Here is a 21,769-nt window from a genome sequence, read left to right as displayed (position 1 = left end):
GATATTTTCTGATATGAATTACAGAGTTAAAGAATTTATTACTGCGGCCCACCTGGAGTACCTTTGTAGCCCACCAGGGTGCCCTGGTGACATGGATTACTTTGGCGCAATCTTTGATTGCAAATTGAGACAATATTTAATTGATCTTTTTTGTTTTGTTCGTTATATTTGTAATTAAAATGAAAATGCATAGAATAATCATAGTGCTTGACTTTAGATGGCCAAAGCAGTAATGAAAGCCTTCCCAGAGAAACCAAAGATGAAATTTGGGACCACTAAAAAAGAGATGGCCCAAGCACGAAGGTCTTTGGCCCAGACAATCATTGATGCCTCAGGTGGATAAGATTTTATTGTTAAATTCAAGTCTGTATATTAAGCAATATTACTAATCTTAGATTTGGTTTTAGTATTTGACAGCGACAACAACTGTGCCATGTGTGCATCAAGTAAGCCACCATGTGCAGGGCCATCCACCACTGACTGGGTACAGTAATCCTTTAAATATAATTTCCTTTTCATTCATTCATTTTTTTAAGTACATTGTTCTCTAGGACAAAGTATTTTCCTGTTTAGGAGAACATTGATGTATTTATGTCAAACTCATCTACTTGGACAGTTATAACGCCCAGTTATTTGTTACAGATACAGTGTGATAGCTGTATGCGCTGGTTCCACTCAGAATGCCTGGATATGGAAAAAGCCCAGCTTGTCCAAGCACGCAGCACAGACTGGAATTGCGTTCTGTGTCTGAAATAAGTCCCCATGTTAAAAATGTGTTGTTACTGCTTTATAAAAGCAAATATAAAATGTTGCTTTTCACTATGAAAGCAATGGTATGTAACGTAACATGTAAGACATGCACAGTGGTTCTTTTTTTTTTTTTTTTTCTCTTTCTTGGCGGGAATTCAGGCGTCAATTGACCGCACGTGTTGCGCACATGCACGTGATTGGCTGCTGGCCTAATGGGCTGCTGGGGGCGTGTTCCTTTCGTTACCACTTGTACTTAATTACCAATCAGAACGTTTTGTGCGCACCTAGCGCCCTTTTTTTTTACTTGTGTTTATTTCAAGTAAAAAACTGAGTAATCTTCCTAAAGGGGAACGGAATGGTTTGAGGAATCCATCACCTGCCACACTTCATGGAGTCCGACAACAAAGGTTTCCAGCCCTGGCGAGACTACATGGGACTTTCTGATATAATCAGAGGGATCGTGGGTCAGAATACCGCCTCTGAGTCCTCCCTCCCCGTTTCCAACGCTCACCATACGGAATTTGACGGTCTTAGCCATGCTATGGTTTCTGTGCGCTTTAACGCAGTTCGCCAAAGCGGCCGTAGAGCTATTAGTGCGCCAGATCCCTGCTCCCGCGAGTGTGCACCAACGTGTTCCTTTGGTGCGGATGCGCCAATAGTCGATTTGAAATTAATACCAATACCGACGGGCTCCGGGAGGCCAAAAGATCGCAAGAAGACGAGTCGTTTCAAAACACCTGAGGTGCCGGCCTTGCCTCCCGAGCGAATGTTCTGCAGCTTCTGCAAGCACAACGGGGAGTCCGAGCTGGTCTACGGATCCCACCGGCTTAAGAACCAAGCAGGAGATATTACGTGTCCCTATCTGCGGCAGTACGTGTGTCCTCTGTGTGGAGCCACGGGGGCAAAAGCTCACACCAAGCGCTTCTGCCCCAAAGTGGACAGCGCATACAGCTCCGTGTACGCCAAGTCCAAACGCTGAACCAACAGGTAGAGGAATGGAAGCAAGGAAGCAATAAGCCACTACACAGAAGGCAGGATCCTGTTTTCGTTTAGTGTGACTTTAGTTTTCCATTTGTGTATTTGTTTTTGCACCAGTGTGGTTTTGCTTTTGTGTGTTTTCATTTGCATGCTTTGGTTCATTTGCTGTGTAGCTGATTAGAGTTTCTTTGCAGCTGGTCTTGCCAGCCCAAAATACCTCAGCTGTTTGGTGTTTGGATTTGTAAGGTATCTTCAAGAACGACTACCAAATTTTATGTTTGTGAGGTTTCAAAAATATAGAGAGAGAAATTATAAAAAAATAATGTATGTTTGTTTTGCATACTTTTAAAACATGGCTCACTGATGTCCAGTTTCATATTTCCTGTTCATGCAAGGATTATAACACTATCAAACCTTTATAAGATGCAGTCATCAGTAATAACTTTACTACAGCAGGTAAACCATCGTGTGACCATGTCAGCATTTTAAATTTTTTTAAAATATGAGTGACTTGTTATTGTTCTGACGTGTGCAAGTAGAGCCCTGTTCTTTAGACCAGACTATTTTATTTTGAAAGTTGTACCTGTGGCTCTTCTAAAATGCCATTGTAGCTCTTTGTGAAAAAAGTCTGAAAATTTCCCTGTAGATATTTTTGTATGCTAACAAGTTATAAATGTCTAAATTGACTAAATTTGATTGCATCCTTTGTTGTCACTTTTTATTTTTGAAATTGTTTGACAGAATTTAAATAAGGCATGAGAAGATTAATCTGGGTAAATCACAGACATACGAAACTTCTTTAATAAACGTCCATCTTTATTTGGGAAGAACGAGGATGAAGAATAAGTAATCAAACTAAAAAAAAAAAAAACTGACCTGCAAATGACACCAGAACAATAAAAAAACAATTTAAAATGTGTCTTCCAATGAACCATTGAGGCAGCAGTGAAATTAGGATGGAAGGAACTATCTCAACGTGTGGCGCTCCTTGAAGTTTTACTGCTACGCCGGAGGCTCTGCAGCTCTCGATAAGTGGCCATGACTTTCCGACTACAAGAAAAATAAGAGGACAAAATGTTTAATTTAGTGAGCAATCCTGATTACAGATTAGGGGGATATGGTTTTTTATGATGGGCATTTTGTTCTTTTCTGTCATACATACACTGTACAAAAACATATGAATCAGCGCGCTGTATTGCTTGTCATTCCCGGGTTCACGAGATGCTCTTAGCAATGTCATCATTAAAATTACTTTGCATATTTAATACGCAAACTCATTTTAATAATGACATCACTGCAAAGTAATTTTAATGATGGTCAAATCAGGTACGCAACTATGGCTTCTGTTTGTGAGCACTGGCCAATCAGAAGCAAGCTGGTTTGAAGGCAGGGGAAAGGGAGCTAAAACATTTTGTTTCTGATGGATGATCTGAAGGGCTGCACCAAGGCCCAGTAAAAGATGAATAAGGATTTTTTTTTTTTTTTGACTAACTTACAAGGGCTACTCTAGTGGAACTGTGGAGTTGGAAATAAGCACAACAAGCCCCCTTTAAGTGACCGATGTAAAGAATGGGGAGAGGGATGTAATAACAGAAGAATGGGTCATTGTAAAGGTCATGCACTTTAAAGGTGCTGCAGAATTATTCAAGCAAATTAGTACTTTCCTTCTTGTGGTAATTATTTTTTTTTGCTCCAAAATGTCGGTCTTTCTCACATCTTCATACTTTCTCTTGCTGATTTGTAATCTTTGTTTCTTTAAACAAAAAGTAAGGAAATTTGTGTTTGGTTGATTACTTGTAGCAATGCTTCTTGGTGATAAATCGTATAACCATGGAAAGCCTGTTTATTTCCCCTTAAATGGTGCCGCAGCAGAGCTGAGTTTGTGGGTTGCATCCATGAAAAACTTGCCAAATCTTCCAAACAGCTTATTCTGCTATTGACTCTTGTTTTGAGCTTCTGGTAGCTTAGGTCTTCATTGACAATCTCAATGCAGTGAGATATCGAGATGAGAGTCTGCAACCAGTTGCAGTCCCATATCTCCCCAGTCTGGGACTGAACTTTATCCTCCAAGATGACAACACTCGCCCCCACAGAGCAGGTTTATCAGATACTACTACCAGAACAGAGTGCCCTGCCTGCAGTCCTGACCTCAACCCCACTGAACACTTGTTTTTCTGCAAGTTTATCTGAGTTAGCAGCTTGCTTTTAATCAGTAACAAAGCCATCTTCACACATTTCCTTTTCCCAGGTGCAGCCATCTGAAGTTTTTCATGGGTGCGACCCACATACTCAACTCTGCTGGTCAACCCATAAATGCATAATTCTTACAAATGTGGCACCATATAAGGGGAAATAAACAGCCTTTCCAGGGGTATAAGATTTACTGCAAAGAATCATTGTTACAACAAAGAAATAACTGTCCAAACACAAATTTAATTACTTTTTGTGCTAAGTTCATATAAAGGAATTTGTATTCTTTCAAGCCAGTGACATATTAACTTGTTTTAATGTGTGGAGTTTCTCTGAGCAAAAGCCCCCTTCACTCTGAAATTTGGACCTTCAGGGCTTGACCAGACATGATCTACAGCTGACAAAGTTGACTACACAACCCAAACCCAACCAATCACAGCACAGAGATTAGTATAAAAAGGATTAGACTGACCAATGGTAGTAAATATTTACCTGCAGGAAGAGAGAAATGCTGAGCTGGAAACAGAGAAATGTAAGAAGAAAAAGACGACATAAAAGTAGTTAAAAAAAAAAAAAAAAAAAAAAAAAAAAGGAAAATGGCATCTACTAACTTTAGAGAAGCGAGTTCTCTGGTGAGTCCACAGATCAGGTCTGTAGCATCTTCATGACGGTCTGAGGAATCCGGACCTTCGTCTTTCCACATCATCTCATCCTCACTGTAGAAAGACAAACACTGGGCTAATTAAATAAGAGGTGATTAAGCTTGCTGTTAATATGACTAAAATAGATTTTTAACTTGTAAGACAGAAATTTTCATTAATTGTTCCTTGAATGTTGAGTGAAACTAGAACTGAGAGGTTGAGAAATAAACATAATAAAATGCATACATCTGAAGTGTATGACTGTCCTTTGTTTAGCCTTTGGTGTATCAGTTCATTTCTAATAAAGCACATGGCTCTTTTTTGTAACAAATCTGTCAGACAGTAAGTTGTTCTCTCTCACTACCCTTTTGTATTCCCTCACTTATTTCTTACATCAGAACCATGGTGTTCAGCTGGGAGTCCGACACATAATCTAAGCATCCACGTCCAAATGAGTCAGCAGTGTCCAGGGTCTGAGCGTGTTCAGCGTGAGCAGTTGAAGGACCAGCAGCAGGTTCATCAGAATCACGCTGTATTTAAAAAAAACAAACAAAAAAATGTAAATTTTAAACACAGTAACTTTCAACCTTATATGAATTAAGTAGCTGTTTTTGTACTAGTACTTCAGCCTGTTCCTTCCCCTCTGAATCCTGTTCAGGTTCTAGTCCCATTACTTACACTGTCCTTCCTCTCTGAGACGCTGGGTGTTGCTGCAGCCTCACGGAGCTCCACAGAGCCACATTTTAATCCTCCCGGCTGGGTGCGTGAACAGGAGGCACCTTCATCGGCTCCATCACCACCAACCACATCGCCGCTCATCTCTTCCTTCTTCTCATCTCTTGTTCCAGTCACACTCTTCACCTGCAGAAGGGGGGCCTCAACTGCGTCCCAGTTGTCACTCTTGTCATCTCGACTTGTGCAAAAAGAAACGGCAGAGCTACACTTTCCTTTTGCTGAGCCACCTTCCTCGGGTTTTTCAGGTATTTCATCTGTAACTTCACTGATCCGAGCTTTGAGTTCTTGGAGCGTTTGGCTGTCCAAATTTCCCCCCACTTCTTTTTCTGCAAGTTGATCAGAGTTACCAGCTGGCTCTGAACCAGTAACAAAGCCATCTTCACACTCGAAACCTTTTCCCACTGAGCAGTCGGGATCACACACTGCAGTGGAGCCATCTGAAGGACCGACCGGAACATGGGCTTTCCTTTCTGCTCTGTGTGTTGTCAAATATTATTGTCAAAGAAAGAAAGAAATTATATTAATTCTTTTATACATATAGCTCAGTTTTTAAAGTATTTGAAGTTCTTCTGAAGCTGCTGATTTCACAGAAAGATCTTAACTCGCAATAAAAAGAGGACTTTGCAATCTTAATTTTTACTTTATATTGTGAGTTCTAATTTTTGAACTGTCTAAACTGAACTCTGTTTTGGTATTTTAAATATATAAAACCAAACATATCTGAAGTTCATGCTGTGTAAATTTTAAACAATCAAAATTGTTGTTTAAAACCTCTTTTGCCTAAACAATAACTAAGGTAACAGCTGTGTTAATGTTGCTTGTTGTCACGAGTGTTATAAAAATTAATATAAAAATGTAAGAAATGTAAAATGATCCTTACTTTTCATCCTCTTCACAGTGACTGGACTGAAGCTTTAGCACTTCCTCACTCAGCGCCACATTCTGCCCTTCGGCTGGGATGGATGGAGGAGTATTCTTTCCCAGAGCCACAGGTTCAGCTGTGTTATCACAAACAGGTTTCTCCACCTTATCCTCTCTGTTCTGCCCATTTTCATGCTTCTGTGTCAGTAAAAAATGACTCCGCTCCTTCTTTGTCAGGCCACACATGCCCATCCTTCGCTTTTTCTTGGCCGGTAATCCTGCTGTTGACTCCTTTATGAGGTCTTTGATATCATCCACGCACACGTTGATGGGCTCTTCTGGGCCAGTCTGTTGATTTCTCTCCACATCAGAGTTCTCGTTTGCATTCAGAGCAGTTGTGCAGGATTGATCACTTTCTTTGGTGATAGGGGAGAAGACCTGGACTTGATCTGTGCGTATTTGATGCAGTGATCTCTGACATTCATCTGAACCTATTTCCTCCTCATTCATTCCACTCCTGTTGGTGTCATTTTCAGTAAGTACTTGAAAGCCCTCCAGCTGAGAATCGTTTTGGGGATTGGTGACATCTTGCTCTGTAAGTTCCACATTTGTAAAGTAGCCTGCATCTTTTTCCCGTTTTGTGGCACAGGACTGCTCTGATCCCTGATCCTGCTGATTTGAAATTTTAGCACATTCCTGCACAGGAGACCGGGGACACTGTAGTGGTGTGGAAACCACTGCTGTGTTATCTTCTTCAGCCTCCTGAAATAAAACAAAAACACACACACACAACAGAATCAAGCAGTATGTCTCAATAATATGTGAATGTAGGTTCAGTTTCCATCACCTAAAGTACCTGTTGATGTGGAGCTTGAACATCATCGGTTAGAGAAATTTCATCACTTGGACACTTCCTCTTTCTTGACCTGAGTGACCGAGGCTGCGGTGCAGCTAAGTCCTCTTAAAACAAAGCAATCAATTCAACTGATCAATACTGTGAAGGAGAATTGCTATAGGCAATTAACATTTAATTGGTGTTATAAATGTTATATAACACTTTAAATCAGGGGTGTCAAACTCTTTTTAGTTCAAGAGTCACATTCTGTACCATTCAAAAGTCTGGACACCAAAACTTTGACTGGTAGTGTACAGCCAGTTTAATCTCAGGCCCCAGACTGAATAAGTGGTTAATAAAATAGATGGATAGATGAAAAACCGGAAACCACAATTTTCTAATGAAAGACACCCCATGCCCCGCTCCTTTAAAATTTGCTAGACAAATCAAAGCTGTCATTTTTTTTATCTACTGAGTGATCTAGTCACAAAACAACTGATGCACAGCCAGAGATGAGGATGAGAAAGCAACTTCAACCACAGTGCAAAGCAACAGAGTATAGTCATTACATGCCCATTACAATGTACAATCTTAGCAGAAAAGCACAAATCCTTCACATGCAGTTCTTGTAAGTAAATAATTGTCTTTTACATGTTAATTATTCAAACACCTTGTCTAGCTCTAGAAATACTTTTAGCTTTACTTGCCAAAAACTGATTGCAGCTTCTGCTTTGTGACAGGAATGTACTTTCTGGCACAAAATGACTTCATATAATTCATTAGTGATATGTTTGATAGAATATAGGCCAGCAAGTCATTTACAACAGTTTAAATACCGGTGTCATACCAAAAAGTGATCATCTGCCCAAAGGTCATTTCTGGTATTTGCCAAAGATTGATTGCTGGTATTTAAACTGCTGCAAATTACTTGTTGGCCTATAATCTGTCAAACATATCTGAAAATGATCTCTAATGAATGATATCAAACCATTTTCAGCCATAAAGAACATTCCTGTCACAAAGTAGAAGCTGCAATCAGTTTTTGGCAAAGTGACTTTTATATAGCCTTAATTTATCCAGGCAAAAAAGTCTCTGACATTAAAAACATCCTTTTCAAGAGAGATCTGGACAAGAGGACAGCAGAAATGGTAGCAGATTTAACAGTTCTATAAATATATTTTAAGTGGCTAAAAGGTCTTGGTTGATTATAATTTAGAACACAGAGTAGGTCCAGTAATGCAGAATCATAAAGATCCTTGCAAAAAAGTCAGTTTGTCTGATATATAATCCCTTCATAAATCCTGTTGACTACAGCCTATTTACCAATATAAGCAAAGATATTACACATAAAAAAAAAAACACACAATCACTTTTGGCAAATTATCTTTTTTTTTGGCACCAGTTCGGTTCCAGTTCTGGTCCGTAGTCCACATGTTTGACACCACTACACGGAAATTAAACTACATTTGCAGTCATAATGATTCAAAAACCGCGGTCAAGTGAGCCCTCATTTTCGAAGACGCAGTCAAGCTAGCCGCACATAGAATTACGTTGCCCATTTATACCGCATATTACGGTACGGCTGCCAGTCGCCCTAAATAACACATCGGAAGTGTTGTTATCCTTCAATGCAGTCCCATCGCCAGATCTCAGTCTTAAGGGGGGCTTATGAAATCCAACAGGGGGGCACCACTATTATTAGCTTGATTAGTGATCTGGCTTGGGTGGGCGGGCCAGGGCGGGCCCAAGCGTATCAGTGGGCGGGCACGGCCCCCTAGGGCCCGCCCATAGCGACGGGTCTGCTTCAATGTACACCATTGCAATGCATTTTTCATTAAAAAAAATACTGTCCAGCCTCCAAATACTCAGCTTTGTAAAGGTGTAATTTATTTATCATCTCAATCTTTTAAAACAAAAATTAATTCATGTATACTCCACTTTTTTACTCAAAGTGACATTTTTGAGGTGTATTCATAGGAGGACTGTTCGAGGTGATGCAGAGCTTTCAGCTGATTCTTGCTCACCTTGACCCCCACTGTATATGAACTGACTTTCATCTCAAATAACTGTACGGTTTTTGAGAAAATTGCTTTCAAAATCCCAAGTACAGTAATGTATTATTATTGGTATTTTTCAACTGTATTCATAGGAGCGCTGTTCAAGGTGACGCAGCTATTTCTCTGCCAGTGGCACATGCCTATTTTACCGATCAGAAGATTTTAAGATTTACAGTGGAGGAATTCCAAGTACATTAGATAAGGACATTGCAGATGGAGCTGTCAGGCAGGAGGAATAGAGGAATAACACAGAGGAAACTCATGGATGTATTGAAGGAGCACATGCAGAGGGGTGATGTGATGGAGGAAAATAATACAGTGAGTTACCAGCTGAATTGAAGAAGAAGATCCAAAAGAATATTACTAACAAACATTCAACTTATCTTGTTCTCCTTTGGTGGTTTACTGTGGTCACTGTTGCCCCATTATTGTTAAGACCCTGTCTTTGAATTACTGTAGTTGCAGTTGTATTTAATCTGGGTTTGCCAATAAAAGACAGTGGTTTAATAATACTGTCAATTCAACTTTTGTCTTTCTTCAGTCTGTGCTAATTTGTGAGACTTTACTATTGACACTTACAGTCAGTGCACTACTAGGGCAATTTGTATGTAAAGCTTGCAAGCAATCCAAGAAAACAAACATATAACAATAAAACTATTGTCCATTTTTACCTGCTGGTTTTTTATTTTTTTCTACATTATTTGAAATCGTAGTACAAGCATGTTCTACATGGCCATGACCTCTCAACATCTTCACACATGAGTAGTTTGTAATTTTAGAAAACATCCTTTAGAGGCCTTATAGCTACCTACCTACTGACATTATCATTGATAATTATACAATTTTCACAGTTGAAAAAAATTTATGGTGCTTTCCATCATCACAGAATCTTTTGCTTTCAAGAAATATTTATGTCTCCTTTTTAAAGCAGTTGTAACATTTAACTATTTAATACTGCAACATAGCCAGTATTTGACAGCTTGACAATGCCAACTTCCCAGAGGGCCGTTCTTTTTCATATTAATTTAGTGTGCTATTATCAGATCTGTTTCTCATAGGTTACATAAAATCAAGTTTTACTTCACTGTTAAAACACTTACAAAGTTTTGCCACGTCTGTAAAGCAGCCATTCAAAAAATCAGGAGTCCTGTGTCCCACTTGAAAACAAGAATTCCATGGGCCAGTAATCTTAAATATTCAATATAATTAAAATACAACACACGTTAATGTAGTTCCTCAAAATTTTAACAAATAAAAAACACTCATGTTTAATATAAATAAATAAATAACTTTATAAAAAATATGTTACTACTTATTTGATATTTTCTGATATGAATTACAGAGTTAAAGAATTTATTACTGCGGCCCACCTGGAGTACCTTTGTAGCCCACCAGGGTGCCCTGGTGACATGGATTACTTTGGCGCAATCTTTGATTGCAAATTGAGACAATATTTAATTGATCTTTTTTGTTTTGTTCGTTATATTTGTAATTAAAATGAAAATGCATAGAATAATCATAGTGCTTGACTTTAGATGGCCAAAGCAGTAATGAAAGCCTTCCCAGAGAAACCAAAGATGAAATTTGGGACCACTAAAAAAGAGATGGCCCAAGCACGAAGGTCTTTGGCCCAGACAATCATTGATGCCTCAGGTGGATAAGATTTTATTGTTAAATTCAAGTCTGTATATTAAGCAATATTACTAATCTTAGATTTGGTTTTAGTATTTGACAGCGACAACAACTGTGCCATGTGTGCATCAAGTAAGCCACCATGTGCAGGGCCATCCACCACTGACTGGGTACAGTAATCCTTTAAATATAATTTCCTTTTCATTCATTCATTTTTTTAAGTACATTGTTCTCTAGGACAAAGTATTTTCCTGTTTAGGAGAACATTGATGTATTTATGTCAAACTCATCTACTTGGACAGTTATAACGCCCAGTTATTTGTTACAGATACAGTGTGATAGCTGTATGCGCTGGTTCCACTCAGAATGCCTGGATATGGAAAAAGCCCAGCTTGTCCAAGCACGCAGCACAGACTGGAATTGCGTTCTGTGTCTGAAATAAGTCCCCATGTTAAAAATGTGTTGTTACTGCTTTATAAAAGCAAATATAAAATGTTGCTTTTCACTATAAAAGCAATGGTATGTAACGTAACATGTAAGACATGCACAGTGGTTCTTTTTTTTTTTTTTTTTCTCTTTCTTGGAGGGAATTCAGGCGTCAATTGACCGCACGTGTTGCGCACATGCACGTGATTGGCTGCTGGCCTAATGGGCTGCTGGGGGCGTGTTCCTTTCGTTACCACTTGTACTTAATTACCAATCAGAACGTTTTGTGCGCACCTAGCGCCCTTTTTTTTTTACTTGTGTTTATTTCAAGTAAAAAACTGAGTAATCTTCCTAAAGGGGAACGGAATTGTTTGGGGAATCCATCACCTGCCACACTTCATGGAGTCCGACAACAAAGGTTTCCAGCCCTGGCGAGACTACATGGGACTTTCTGATATAATCAGAGGGATCGTGGGTCAGAATACCGCCTCTGAGTCCTCCCTCCCCGTTTCCAACGCTCACCATACGGAATTTGACGGTCTTAGCCATGCTATGGTTTCTGTGCGCTTTAACGCAGTTCGCCAAAGCGGCCGTAGAGCTATTAGTGCGCCAGATCCCTGCTCCCGCGAGTGTGCACCAACGTGTTCCTTTGGTGCGGATGAGCCAAAAGTAGTCGATTTGAAATTAATACCAATACCGACGGGCTCCGGGAGGCCAAAAGATCGCAAGAAGACGAGTCGTTTCAAAACACCTGAGGTGCCGGCCTTGCCTCCCGAGCGAATGTTCTGCAGCTTCTGCAAGCACAACGGGGAGTCCGAGCTGGTCTACGGATCCCACCGGCTTAAGAACCAAGCAGGAGATATTACGTGTCCCTATCTGCGGCAGTACGTGTGTCCTCTGTGTGGAGCCACGGGGGCAAAAGCTCACACCAAGCGCTTCTGCCCCAAAGTGGACAGCGCATACAGCTCCGTGTACGCCAAGTCCAAACGCTGAACCAACAGGTAGAGGAATGGAAGCAAGGAAGCAATAAGCCACTACACAGAAGGCAGGATCCTGTTTTCGTTTAGTGTGACTTTAGTTTTCCATTTGTGTATTTGTTTTTGCACCAGTGTGGTTTTGCTTTTGTGTGTTTTCATTTGCATGCTTTGGTTCATTTGCTGTGTAGCTGATTAGAGTTTCTTTGCAGCTGGTCTTGCCAGCCCAAAATACCTCAGCTGTTTGGTGTTTGGATTTGTAAGGTATCTTCAAGAACGACTACCAAATTTTATGTTTGTGAGGTTTCAAAAATATAGAGAGAGAAATTATAAAGAAATAATGTATGTTTGTTTTGCATACTTTTAAAACATGGCTCACTGATGTCCAGTTTCATATTTCCTGTTCATGCAAGGATTATAACACTATCAAACCTTTATAAGATGCAGTCATCAGTAATAACTTTACTACAGCAGGTAAACCATCGTGTGACCATGTCAGCATTTTAAATTTTTTTAAAATATGAGTGACTTGTTATTGTTCTGACGTGTGCAAGTAGAGCCCTGTTCTTTAGACCAGACTATTTTATTTTGAAAGTTGTACCTGTGGCTCTTCTAAAATGCCATTGTAGCTCTTTGTGAAAAAAGTCTGAAAATTTCCCTGTAGATATTTTTGTATGCTAACAAGTTATAAATGTCTAAATTGACTAAATTTGATTGCATCCTTTGTTGTCACTTTTTATTTTTGAAATTGTTTGACAGAATTTAAATAAGGCATGAGAAGATTAATCTGGTTAAATCACAGACATACGAAACTTCTTTAATAAACGTCCATCTTTATTTGGGAAGAACGAGGATTAAGAATAAGTAATCAAACTAAAAAAAAAAAAACTGACCTGCAAATGACACCAGAACAATAAAAAAACAATTTAAAATGTGTCTTCCAATGAACCATTGAGGCAGCAGTGAAATTAGGATGGAAGGAACTATCTCAACGTGTGGCGCTCCTTGAAGTTTTACTGCTACGCCGGAGGCTCTGCAGCTCTCGATAAGTGGCCATGACTTTCCGACTACAAGAAAAATAAGAGGACAAAATGTTTAATTTAGTGAGCAATCCTGATTACAGATTAGGGGGATATGGTTTTTTATGATGGGCATTTTGTTCTTTTCTGTCATACATACACTGTACAAAAACATATGAATCAGCGCGCTGTATTGCTTGTCATTCCCGGGTTCACGAGATGCTCTTAGCAATGTCATCATTAAAATTACTTTGCATATTTAATACGCAAACTCATTTTAATAATGACATCACTGCAAAGTAATTTTAATGATGGTCAAATCAGGTACGCAACTATGGCTTCTGTTTGTGAGCACTGGCCAATCAGAAGCAAGCTGGTTTGAAGGCAGGGGAAAGGGAGCTAAAACATTTTGTTTCTGATGGATGATCTGAAGGGCTGCACCAAGGCCCAGTAAAAGATGAATAAGGATTTTTTTTTTTTTTTTGACTAACTTACAAGGGCTACTCTAGTGGAACTGTGGAGTTGGAAATAAGCACAACAAGCCCCCTTTAAGTGACCGATGTAAAGAATGGGGAGAGGGATGTAATAACAGAAGAATGGGTCATTGTAAAGGTCATGCACTTTAAAGGTGCTGCAGGATTATTCAAGCAAATTAGTACTTTCCTTCTTGTGGTAATTTTTTTTTTTTTGCTCCAAAATGTCGGTCTTTCTCACATCTTCATACTTTCTCTTGCTGATTTGTAATCTTTGTTTCTTTAAACAAAAAGTAAGGAAATTTGTGTTTGGTTGATTACTTGTAGCAATGCTTCTTGGTGATAAATCGTATAACCATGGAAAGCCTGTTTATTTCCCCTTAAATGGTGCCGCAGCAGAGCTGAGTTTGTGGGTTGCATCCATGAAAAACTTGCCAAATCTTCCAAACAGCTTATTCTGCTATTGACTCTTGTTTTGAGCTTCAATGCAGTGAGATATCGAGATGAGAGTCTGCAACCAGTTGCAGTCCCATATCTCCCCAGTCTGGGACTGAACTTTATCCTCCAAGATGACAACACTCGCCCCCACAGAGCAGGTTTATCAGATACTACTACCAGAACAGAGTGCCCTGCCTGCAGTCCTGACCTCAACCCCACTGAACACTTGTTTTTCTGCAAGTTTATCTGAGTTAGCAGCTTGCTTTTAATCAGTAACAAAGCCATCTTCACACATTTCCTTTTCCCAGGTGCAGCCATCTGAAGTTTTTCATGGGTGCGACCCACATACTCAACTCTGCTGGTCAACCCATAAATGCATAATTCTTACAAATGTGGCACCATATAAGGGGAAATAAACAGCCTTTCCAGGGGTATAAGATTTACTGCAAAGAATCATTGTTACAACAAAGAAATAACTGTCCAAACACAAATTTAATTACTTTTTGTGCTAAGTTCATATAAAGGAATTTGTATTCTTTCAAGCCAGTGACATATTAACTTGTTTTAATGTGTGGAGTTTCTCTGAGCAAAAGCCCCCTTCACTCTGAAATTTGGACCTTCAGGGCTTGACCAGACATGATCTACAGCTGACAAAGTTGACTACACAACCCAAACCCAACCAATCACAGCACAGAGATTAGTATAAAAAGGATTAGACTGACCAATGGTAGTAAATATTTACCTGCAGGAAGAGAGAAATGCTGAGCTGGAAACAGAGAAATGTAAGAAGAAAAAGACGACATAAAAGTAGTTAAAAAAAAAAAAAAAAAAAAAAAAAAAAGGAAAATGGCATCTACTAACTTTAGAGAAGCGAGTTCTCTGGTGAGTCCACAGATCAGGTCTGTAGCATCTTCATGACGGTCTGAGGAATCCGGACCTTCGTCTTTCCACATCATCTCATCCTCACTGTAGAAAGACAAACACTGGGCTAATTAAATAAGAGGTGATTAAGCTTGCTGTTAATATGATTAAAATAGATTTTTAACTTGTAAGACAGAAATTTTCATTAATTGTTCCTTGAATGTTGAGTGAAACTAGAACTGAGAGGTTGAGAAATAAACATAATAAAATGCATACATCTGAAGTGTATGACTGTCCTTTGTTTAGCCTTTGGTGTATCAGTTCATTTCTAATAAAGCACATGGCTCTTTTTTGTAACAAATCTGTCAGACAGTAAGTTGTTCTCTCTCACTACCCTTTTGTATTCCCTCACTTATTTCTTACATCAGAACTATGGTGTTCAGCTGGGAGTCCGACACATAATCTAAGCATCCACGTCCAAATGAGTCAGCAGTGTCCAGGGTCTGAGCGTGTTCAGCGTGAGCAGTTGAAGGACCAGCAGCAGGTTCATCAGAATCACGCTGTATTTAAAAAAACAAACAAAAAAATGTAAATTTTAAACACAGTAACTTTCAACCTTATATGAATTAAGTAGCTGTTTTTGTACTAGTACTTCAGCCTGTTCCTTCCCCTCTGAATCCTGTTCAGGTTCTAGTCCCATTACTTACACTGTCCTTCCTCTCTGAGACACTGGGTGTTGCTGCAGCCTCACGGAGCTCCACAGAGCCACATTTTAATCCTCCCGGCTGGGTGCGTGAACAGGAGGCACCTTCATCGGCTCCATCACCACCAACCACATCGCCGCTCATCTCTTCCTTCTTCTCATCTCTTGTTCCAGTCACACTCTTCACCTGCAGAAGGGGGGCCTCAACTGCGTCCCAGTTGTCACTCTTGTCATCTCGACTTGTGCAAAAAGAAACGGCAGAGCTACACTTTCCTTTTGCTGAGCCACCTTCCTCGGGTTTTTCAGGTATTTCATCTGTAACTTCACTGATCCGAGCTTTGAGTTCTTGGAGCGTTTGGCTGTCCAAATTTCCCCCCACTTCTTTTTCTGCAAGTTGATCAGAGTTACCAGCTGGCTCTGAACCAGTAACAAAGCCATCTTCACACTCGAAACCTTTTCCCACTGAGCAGTCGGGATCACACACTGCAGTGGAGCCATCTGAAGGACCGACCGGAACATGGGCTTTCCTTTCTGCTCTGTGTGTTGTCAAATATTATTGTCAAAGAAAGAAAGAAATTATATTAATTCTTTTATACATATAGCTCAGTTTTTAAAGTATTTGAAGTTCTTCTGAAGCTGCTGATTTCACAGAAAGATCTTAACTCGCAATAAAAAGAGGACTTTGCAATCTTAATTTTTACTTTATATTGTGAGTTCTAATTTTTGAACTGTCTAAACTGAACTCTGTTTTGGTATTTTAAATATATAAAACCAAACATATCTGAAGTTCATGCTGTGTAAATTTTAAACAATCAAAATTGTTGTTTAAAACCTCTTTTGCCTAAACAATAACTAAGGTAACAGCTGTGTTAATGTTGCTTGTTGTCACGAGTGTTATAAAAATTAATATAAAAATGTAAGAAATGTAAAATGATCCTTACTTTTCATCCTCTTCACAGTGACTGGACTGAAGCTTTAGCACTTCCTCACTCAGCGCCACATTCTGCCCTTCGGCTGGGATGGATGGAGGAGTATTCTTTCCCAGAGCCACAGGTTCAGCTGTGTTATCACAAACAGGTTTCTCCACCTTATCCTCTCTGTTCTGCCCATTTTCATGCTTCTGTGTCAGTAAAAAATGACTCCGCTCCTTCTTTGTCAGGCCACACATGCCCATCCTTCGCTTTTTCTTGGCCGGTAATCCTGCTGTTGACTCCTTTATGAGGTCTTTGATATCATCCACGCACACGTTGATGGACTCTTCTGGGCCAGTCTGTTGATTTCTCTCCACATCAGAGTTCTCGTTTGCATTCAGAGCAGTTGTGCAGGATTGATCACTTTCTTTGGTGATAGGGGAGAAGACCTGGACTTGATCTGTGCGTATTTGATGCAGTGATCTCTGACATTCATCTGAACCTATTTCCTCCTCATTCATTCCACTCCTGTTGGTGTCATTTTCAGTAAGTACTTGAAAGCCCTCCAGCTGAGAATCGTTTTGGGGATTGGTGACATCTTGCTCTGTAAGTTCCACATTTGTAAAGTAGCCTGCATCTTTTTCCCGTTTTGTGGCACAGGACTGCTCTGATCCCTGATCCTGCTGATTTGAAATTTTAGCACATTCCTGCACAGGAGACCGGGGACACTGTAGTGGTGTGGAAACCACTGCTGTGTTATCTTCTTCAGCCTCCTGAAATAAAACAAAAACACACACACACAACAGAATCAAGCAGTATGTCTCAATAATATGTGAATGTAGGTTCAGTTTCCATCACCTAAAGTACCTGTTGATGTGGAGCTTGAACATCATCGGTTAGAGAAATTTCATCACTTGGACACTTCCTCTTTCTTGACCTGAGTGACCGAGGCTGCGGTGCAGCTAAGTCCTCTTAAAACAAAGCAATCAATTCAACTGATCAATACTGTGAAGGAGAATTGCTATAGGCAATTAACATTTAATTGGTGTTATAAATGTTATATAACACTTTAAATCAGGGGTGTCAAACTCTTTTTAGTTCAAGAGTCACATTCTGTACCATTCAAAAGTCTGGACACCAAAACTTTGACTGGTAGTGTACAGCCAGTTTAATCTCAGGCCCCAGACTGAATAAGTGGTTAATAAAATAGATGGATAGATGAAAAACCGGAAACCACAATTTTCTAATGAAAGACACCCCATGCCCCGCTCCTTTAAAATTTGCTAGACAAATCAAAGCTGTCATTTTTTTTTATCTACTGAGTGATCTAGTCACAAAACAACTGATGCACAGCCAGAGATGAGGATGAGAAAGCAACTTCAACCACAGTGCAAAGCAACAGAGTATAGTCATTACATGCCCATTACAATGTACAATCTTAGCAGAAAAGCACAAATCCTTCACATGCAGTTCTTGTAAGTAAATAATTGTCTTTTACATGTTAATTATTCAAACACCTTGTCTAGCTCTAGAAATACTTTTAGCTTTACTTGCCAAAAACTGATTGCAGCTTCTGCTTTGTGACAGGAATGTACTTTCTGGCACAAAATGACTTCATATAATTCATTAGTGATATGTTTGATAGAATATAGGCCAGCAAGTCATTTACAACAGTTTAAATACCGGTGTCATACCAAAAAGTGATCATCTGCCCAAAGGTCATTTCTGGTATTTGCCAAAGATTGATTGCTGGTATTTAAACTGTTGTAAATGACTTGCTGGCCTATATTCTATCAAACATATCTGAAAATGATCTCTAATGAATGATATCAAACCATTTTCAGCCATAAAGAACATTCCTGTCACAAAGTAGAAGCTGCAATCAGTTTTTGGCAAAGTGACTTTTATATAGCCTTAATTTATCCAGGCAAAAAAGTCTCTGACATTAAAAACATCCTTTTCAAGAGAGATCTGGACAAGAGGACAGCAGAAATGGTAGCAGATTTAACAGTTCTATAAATATATTTTAAGTGGCTAAAAGGTCTTGGTTGATTATAATTTAGAACACAGAGTAGGTCCAATAATGCAGAATCATAAAGATCCTTGCAAAAAAGTCAGTTTGTCTGATATATAATCCCTTCATAAATCCTGTTGACTACAGCCTATTTACCAATATAAGCAAAGATATTACACATAAAAAAAAAAACACACAATCACTTTTTGGCAAATTATCTTTTTTTTTGGCACCAGTTCGGTTCCAGTTCTGGTCCGTAGTCCACATGTTTGACACCACTACACGGAAATTAAACTACATTTGCAGTCATAATGATTCAAAAACCGCGGTCAAGTGAGCCCTCATTTTCGAAGACGCAGTCAAGCTAGCCGCACATAGAATTACGTTGCCCATTTATACCGCATATTACGGTACGGCTGCCAGTCGCCCTAAATAACACATCGGAAGTGTTGTTATCCTTCAATGCAGTCCCATCGCCAGATCTCAGTCTTAAGGGGGGCTTATGAAATCCAACAGGGGGGCACCACTATTATTAGCTTGATTAGTGATCTGGCTTGGGTGGGCGGGCCAGGGCGGGCCCAAGCGTATCAGTGGGCGGGCACGGCCCCCTAGGGCCCGCCCATAGCGACGGGTCTGCTTCAATGTACACCATTGCAATGCATTTTTCATTAAAAAAAATACTGTCCAGCCTCCAAATACTCAGCTTTGTAAAGGTGTAATTTATTTATCATCTCAATCTTTTAAAACAAAAATTAATTCATGTATACTCCACTTTTTTACTCAAAGTGACATTTTTGAGGTGTATTCATAGGAGGACTGTTCGAGGTGATGCAGAGCTTTCAGCTGATTCTTGCTCACCTTGACCCCCACTGTATATGAACTGACTTTCATCTCAAATAACTGTACGGTTTTTGAGAAAATTGCTTTCAAAAACCAGTTACATTTCTGTACTTCATTTGTTCCTAAAATTGGTGTACTCTTTGGGACCCACAATAATAAGACAAAATCAGTTTTAATGTATTCAAATATATGCATAGTTTCAAGGTTATATAAAGTTTCTATCAAATGTGATACTGCTAATAAGTGGTTAGTTTGTGATATTACCGGACCTTAGTGCTTGTGTATTGAAATTGGAGTCCCAGTCAAGACAGTGAATGACAATTTCAGAATGATAGAAAGGACAAAGATGAATTCCAACTATGTATTTGAAAAAGATTTTGAAAAAGATTTCAGATTAAACACACTGGCAATATAGAACATTCATGCATGAACAGTGATAATTAAATTTAGAAAGTCATGTTCAAAAAAAAAAAAAAAAACACTTAATATTTAAAATATAAATAATATTCATCTTTGTCCTTTCTATCATTCTGAAATTGTCATTCACTGTCTTGACTGGGACTCCAATTTCAATACACAAGCACTAAGGTCCGGTAATATCACAAACTAACCACTTATTAGCAGTATCACATTTGATAGAAACTTTATATAACCTTGAAACTATGCATATATTTGAATACATTAAAACTGATTTTGTCTTATTATTGTGGGTCCCAAAGAGTACACCAATTTTAGGAACAAATGAAGTACAGAAATGTAACTGGTTTTTGAAAGCAATTTTCTCGAAAACCGTACAGTTATTTGAGATGAAAGTCAGTTCATATACAGTGGGGGTCAAGGTGAGCAAGAATCAGCTGAAAGCTCTGCATCACCTCGAACAGTCCTCCTATGAATACACCTCAAAAATGTCACTTTGAGTAAAAAAGTGGAGTATACATGAATTCATTTTTGTTTTAAAAGATTGAGATGATAAATAAATTACACCTTTACAAAGCTGAGTATTTAGAGGCTTGACAGTATTTTTTTTTATGAAAAATGCATTGCAATGGTGTACATTGAAGGATAACAACACTTCCGATGTGTTATTTAGGGCGACTGGCAGCCGTACCGTAATATGCGGTATAAATGGGCAACGTAATTCTATGTGCGGCTAGCTTGACTGCGTCTTCGAAAATGAGGGCTCACTTGACCGCGGTATTCAAAACCTGTTTCCAAATCAAGCTCTTTTAAAAGCTTACATAATCTTATTTATGTTCAGCAGCTAAATTAACCCGTATTGTGTGTCAGTTACCACTGCTGTTGATCTTGCTTTTCTCTTTCGCCATCTCCTCTTACTAGAAAAAAAAAAAATTAATCAAGTCAGCCAGCTGATATGCGAGTAAGCTAACTTTAAGTTATGCAAAAACAGCAGTAGGTTAGTAATTGCTAACCGTTAAAGACATTTTTCTCCAAACACTAAATGCATTTATTAGCTAGCTAACAAATGTACACTTTTCTTACTCAATGGGAAAACGTACAGATAATCCGGAGAACCGATTTAACTTGTCTGCTTACGTTTAAGTGATGAGAATATAAGGATTTAATAACCCCTGTGACTGACTGACAATTTTGTCGCGTAAATTTGTTTCCCACCTGAACCACAGACCGTGGTTTTAGTTGGACGTCGTCAGTGACAGGTTTTGTGCCAAAAAGTGACTTCCGGTATTTGCCCAAAAATGATTGGCTGCGTTTAAACTGTTGTAAATGACTTTTTGGCCTATAAGCTGTGAATCCTGTGTCAAACACACCGCTCATGAATGATATCAAGTCATTTTGAGAGAGAAACAACATTCACGTCACAAGGTAGAAGCTATAATCACTTTCTGTCAAAGTGACTTTTATATATTTATCATAGCAAAAAACTGTAATTGACATTAAAAATGTCTTTTTTTCAGAGAGATCTGGCCAAGAGGGCAGCAAAAAATTTAAACAAATATAACATAACAGTTCTATGAAGATATTTAAATAGGCCAAAAAGGACTGGGTTGATTATAATGTATATGTAATAACGCAGTCATAAAGATACTTGCAAAACAGGTAATTTCTTCATTTTATATCGTGCTAACTACAGTCTATTTACCATTATAAGCAATAACATTACATATAAAAAAACATCAGAACTCATTTTTTGACAGATGATCACAAGTCTTTTATGCCACTTGATGCCGGTTTCAAAAGCAAGTCAATCCACATAGACCCCCACAAATGTTTCCAGCTTGGTACAAAAAAATAAAATAAATAAATAATAAAATCATGGTACTTTTTTATATTACTATTTTTTTTTTTAAATTAGATCCACATTAACATATAATGGCATATACATGTTTCATCTTGATATATTTTTAATCAATTTATGTAACCTAATACCATCCTCTAAAAAGCCTAAATGAAA

At 38.8% G+C, this 21,769-nt stretch overlaps 4 protein-coding genes across 6 annotated transcripts; 2 read left to right on the top strand and 2 right to left on the bottom strand.

The window, feature by feature from the left end:
• Positions 1 to 1,110: 1,110 nt before the first annotated feature.
• Positions 1,111 to 2,260, top strand: LOC115788164 (nanos homolog 3-like). The gene has a single exon (XM_030741111.1). The coding sequence runs from the start codon at positions 1,139 to 1,141 to the stop codon at positions 1,727 to 1,729; it is 591 nt and encodes a 196-aa protein (XP_030596971.1). The 5' UTR covers positions 1,111 to 1,138; the 3' UTR covers positions 1,730 to 2,260.
• A 2,688-nt stretch (positions 2,261 to 4,948) lies between these two features.
• LOC115778301 (uncharacterized) lies at positions 4,949 to 7,089 on the bottom strand. The gene is made up of 4 exons (XM_030726369.1): positions 7,012 to 7,089; positions 6,175 to 6,914; positions 5,238 to 5,769; positions 4,949 to 5,089 (listed from the first exon to the last, which is right to left on the bottom strand). The coding sequence occupies exons 2-4, from the start codon at positions 6,663 to 6,665 to the stop codon at positions 4,949 to 4,951; spliced, it is 1,164 nt and encodes a 387-aa protein (XP_030582229.1). The 5' UTR covers positions 6,666 to 6,914; positions 7,012 to 7,089.
• A 4,376-nt stretch (positions 7,090 to 11,465) lies between these two features.
• On the top strand, positions 11,466 to 12,395 carry LOC115788060 (nanos homolog 3-like). The gene has a single exon (XM_030740946.1). It carries the CDS (start codon positions 11,505 to 11,507, stop codon positions 12,096 to 12,098), a length of 594 nt encoding a protein of 197 aa, XP_030596806.1. The 5' UTR covers positions 11,466 to 11,504; the 3' UTR covers positions 12,099 to 12,395.
• Positions 12,396 to 12,978: 583 nt separating this feature from the next.
• Positions 12,979 to 21,040, bottom strand: LOC115785617 (uncharacterized). 3 transcript variants are annotated; one of them, XM_030737383.1, is made up of 8 exons: positions 20,971 to 21,040; positions 20,630 to 20,672; positions 17,352 to 17,455; positions 16,515 to 17,257; positions 15,578 to 16,109; positions 15,294 to 15,430; positions 14,871 to 14,975; positions 12,979 to 13,146 (listed from the first exon to the last, which is right to left on the bottom strand). In XM_030737383.1, exons 2-8 carry the CDS (start codon positions 20,661 to 20,663, stop codon positions 13,068 to 13,070), a joined length of 1,734 nt encoding a protein of 577 aa, XP_030593243.1. In that variant the 5' UTR covers positions 20,664 to 20,672; positions 20,971 to 21,040; the 3' UTR covers positions 12,979 to 13,067. The 3 variants fall into 3 exon arrangements, with proteins under 3 accessions (XP_030593243.1, XP_030593259.1, XP_030593251.1); XM_030737399.1 differs by having other exon boundaries at positions 20,893 to 21,015; XM_030737391.1 differs by having other exon boundaries at positions 20,856 to 20,997.
• Positions 21,041 to 21,769: the final 729 nt, after the last annotated feature.

The sequence above is a fragment of the Archocentrus centrarchus genome, chromosome 1 (assembly GCF_007364275.1).
Source record: "Archocentrus centrarchus isolate MPI-CPG fArcCen1 chromosome 1, fArcCen1, whole genome shotgun sequence".
Taxonomy (NCBI): domain Eukaryota; kingdom Metazoa; phylum Chordata; class Actinopteri; order Cichliformes; family Cichlidae; genus Archocentrus; species Archocentrus centrarchus.
The sequence above is the reverse complement of the archived record's forward strand: the minus strand, read 5'-3'. Positions and strand labels throughout refer to the sequence as shown.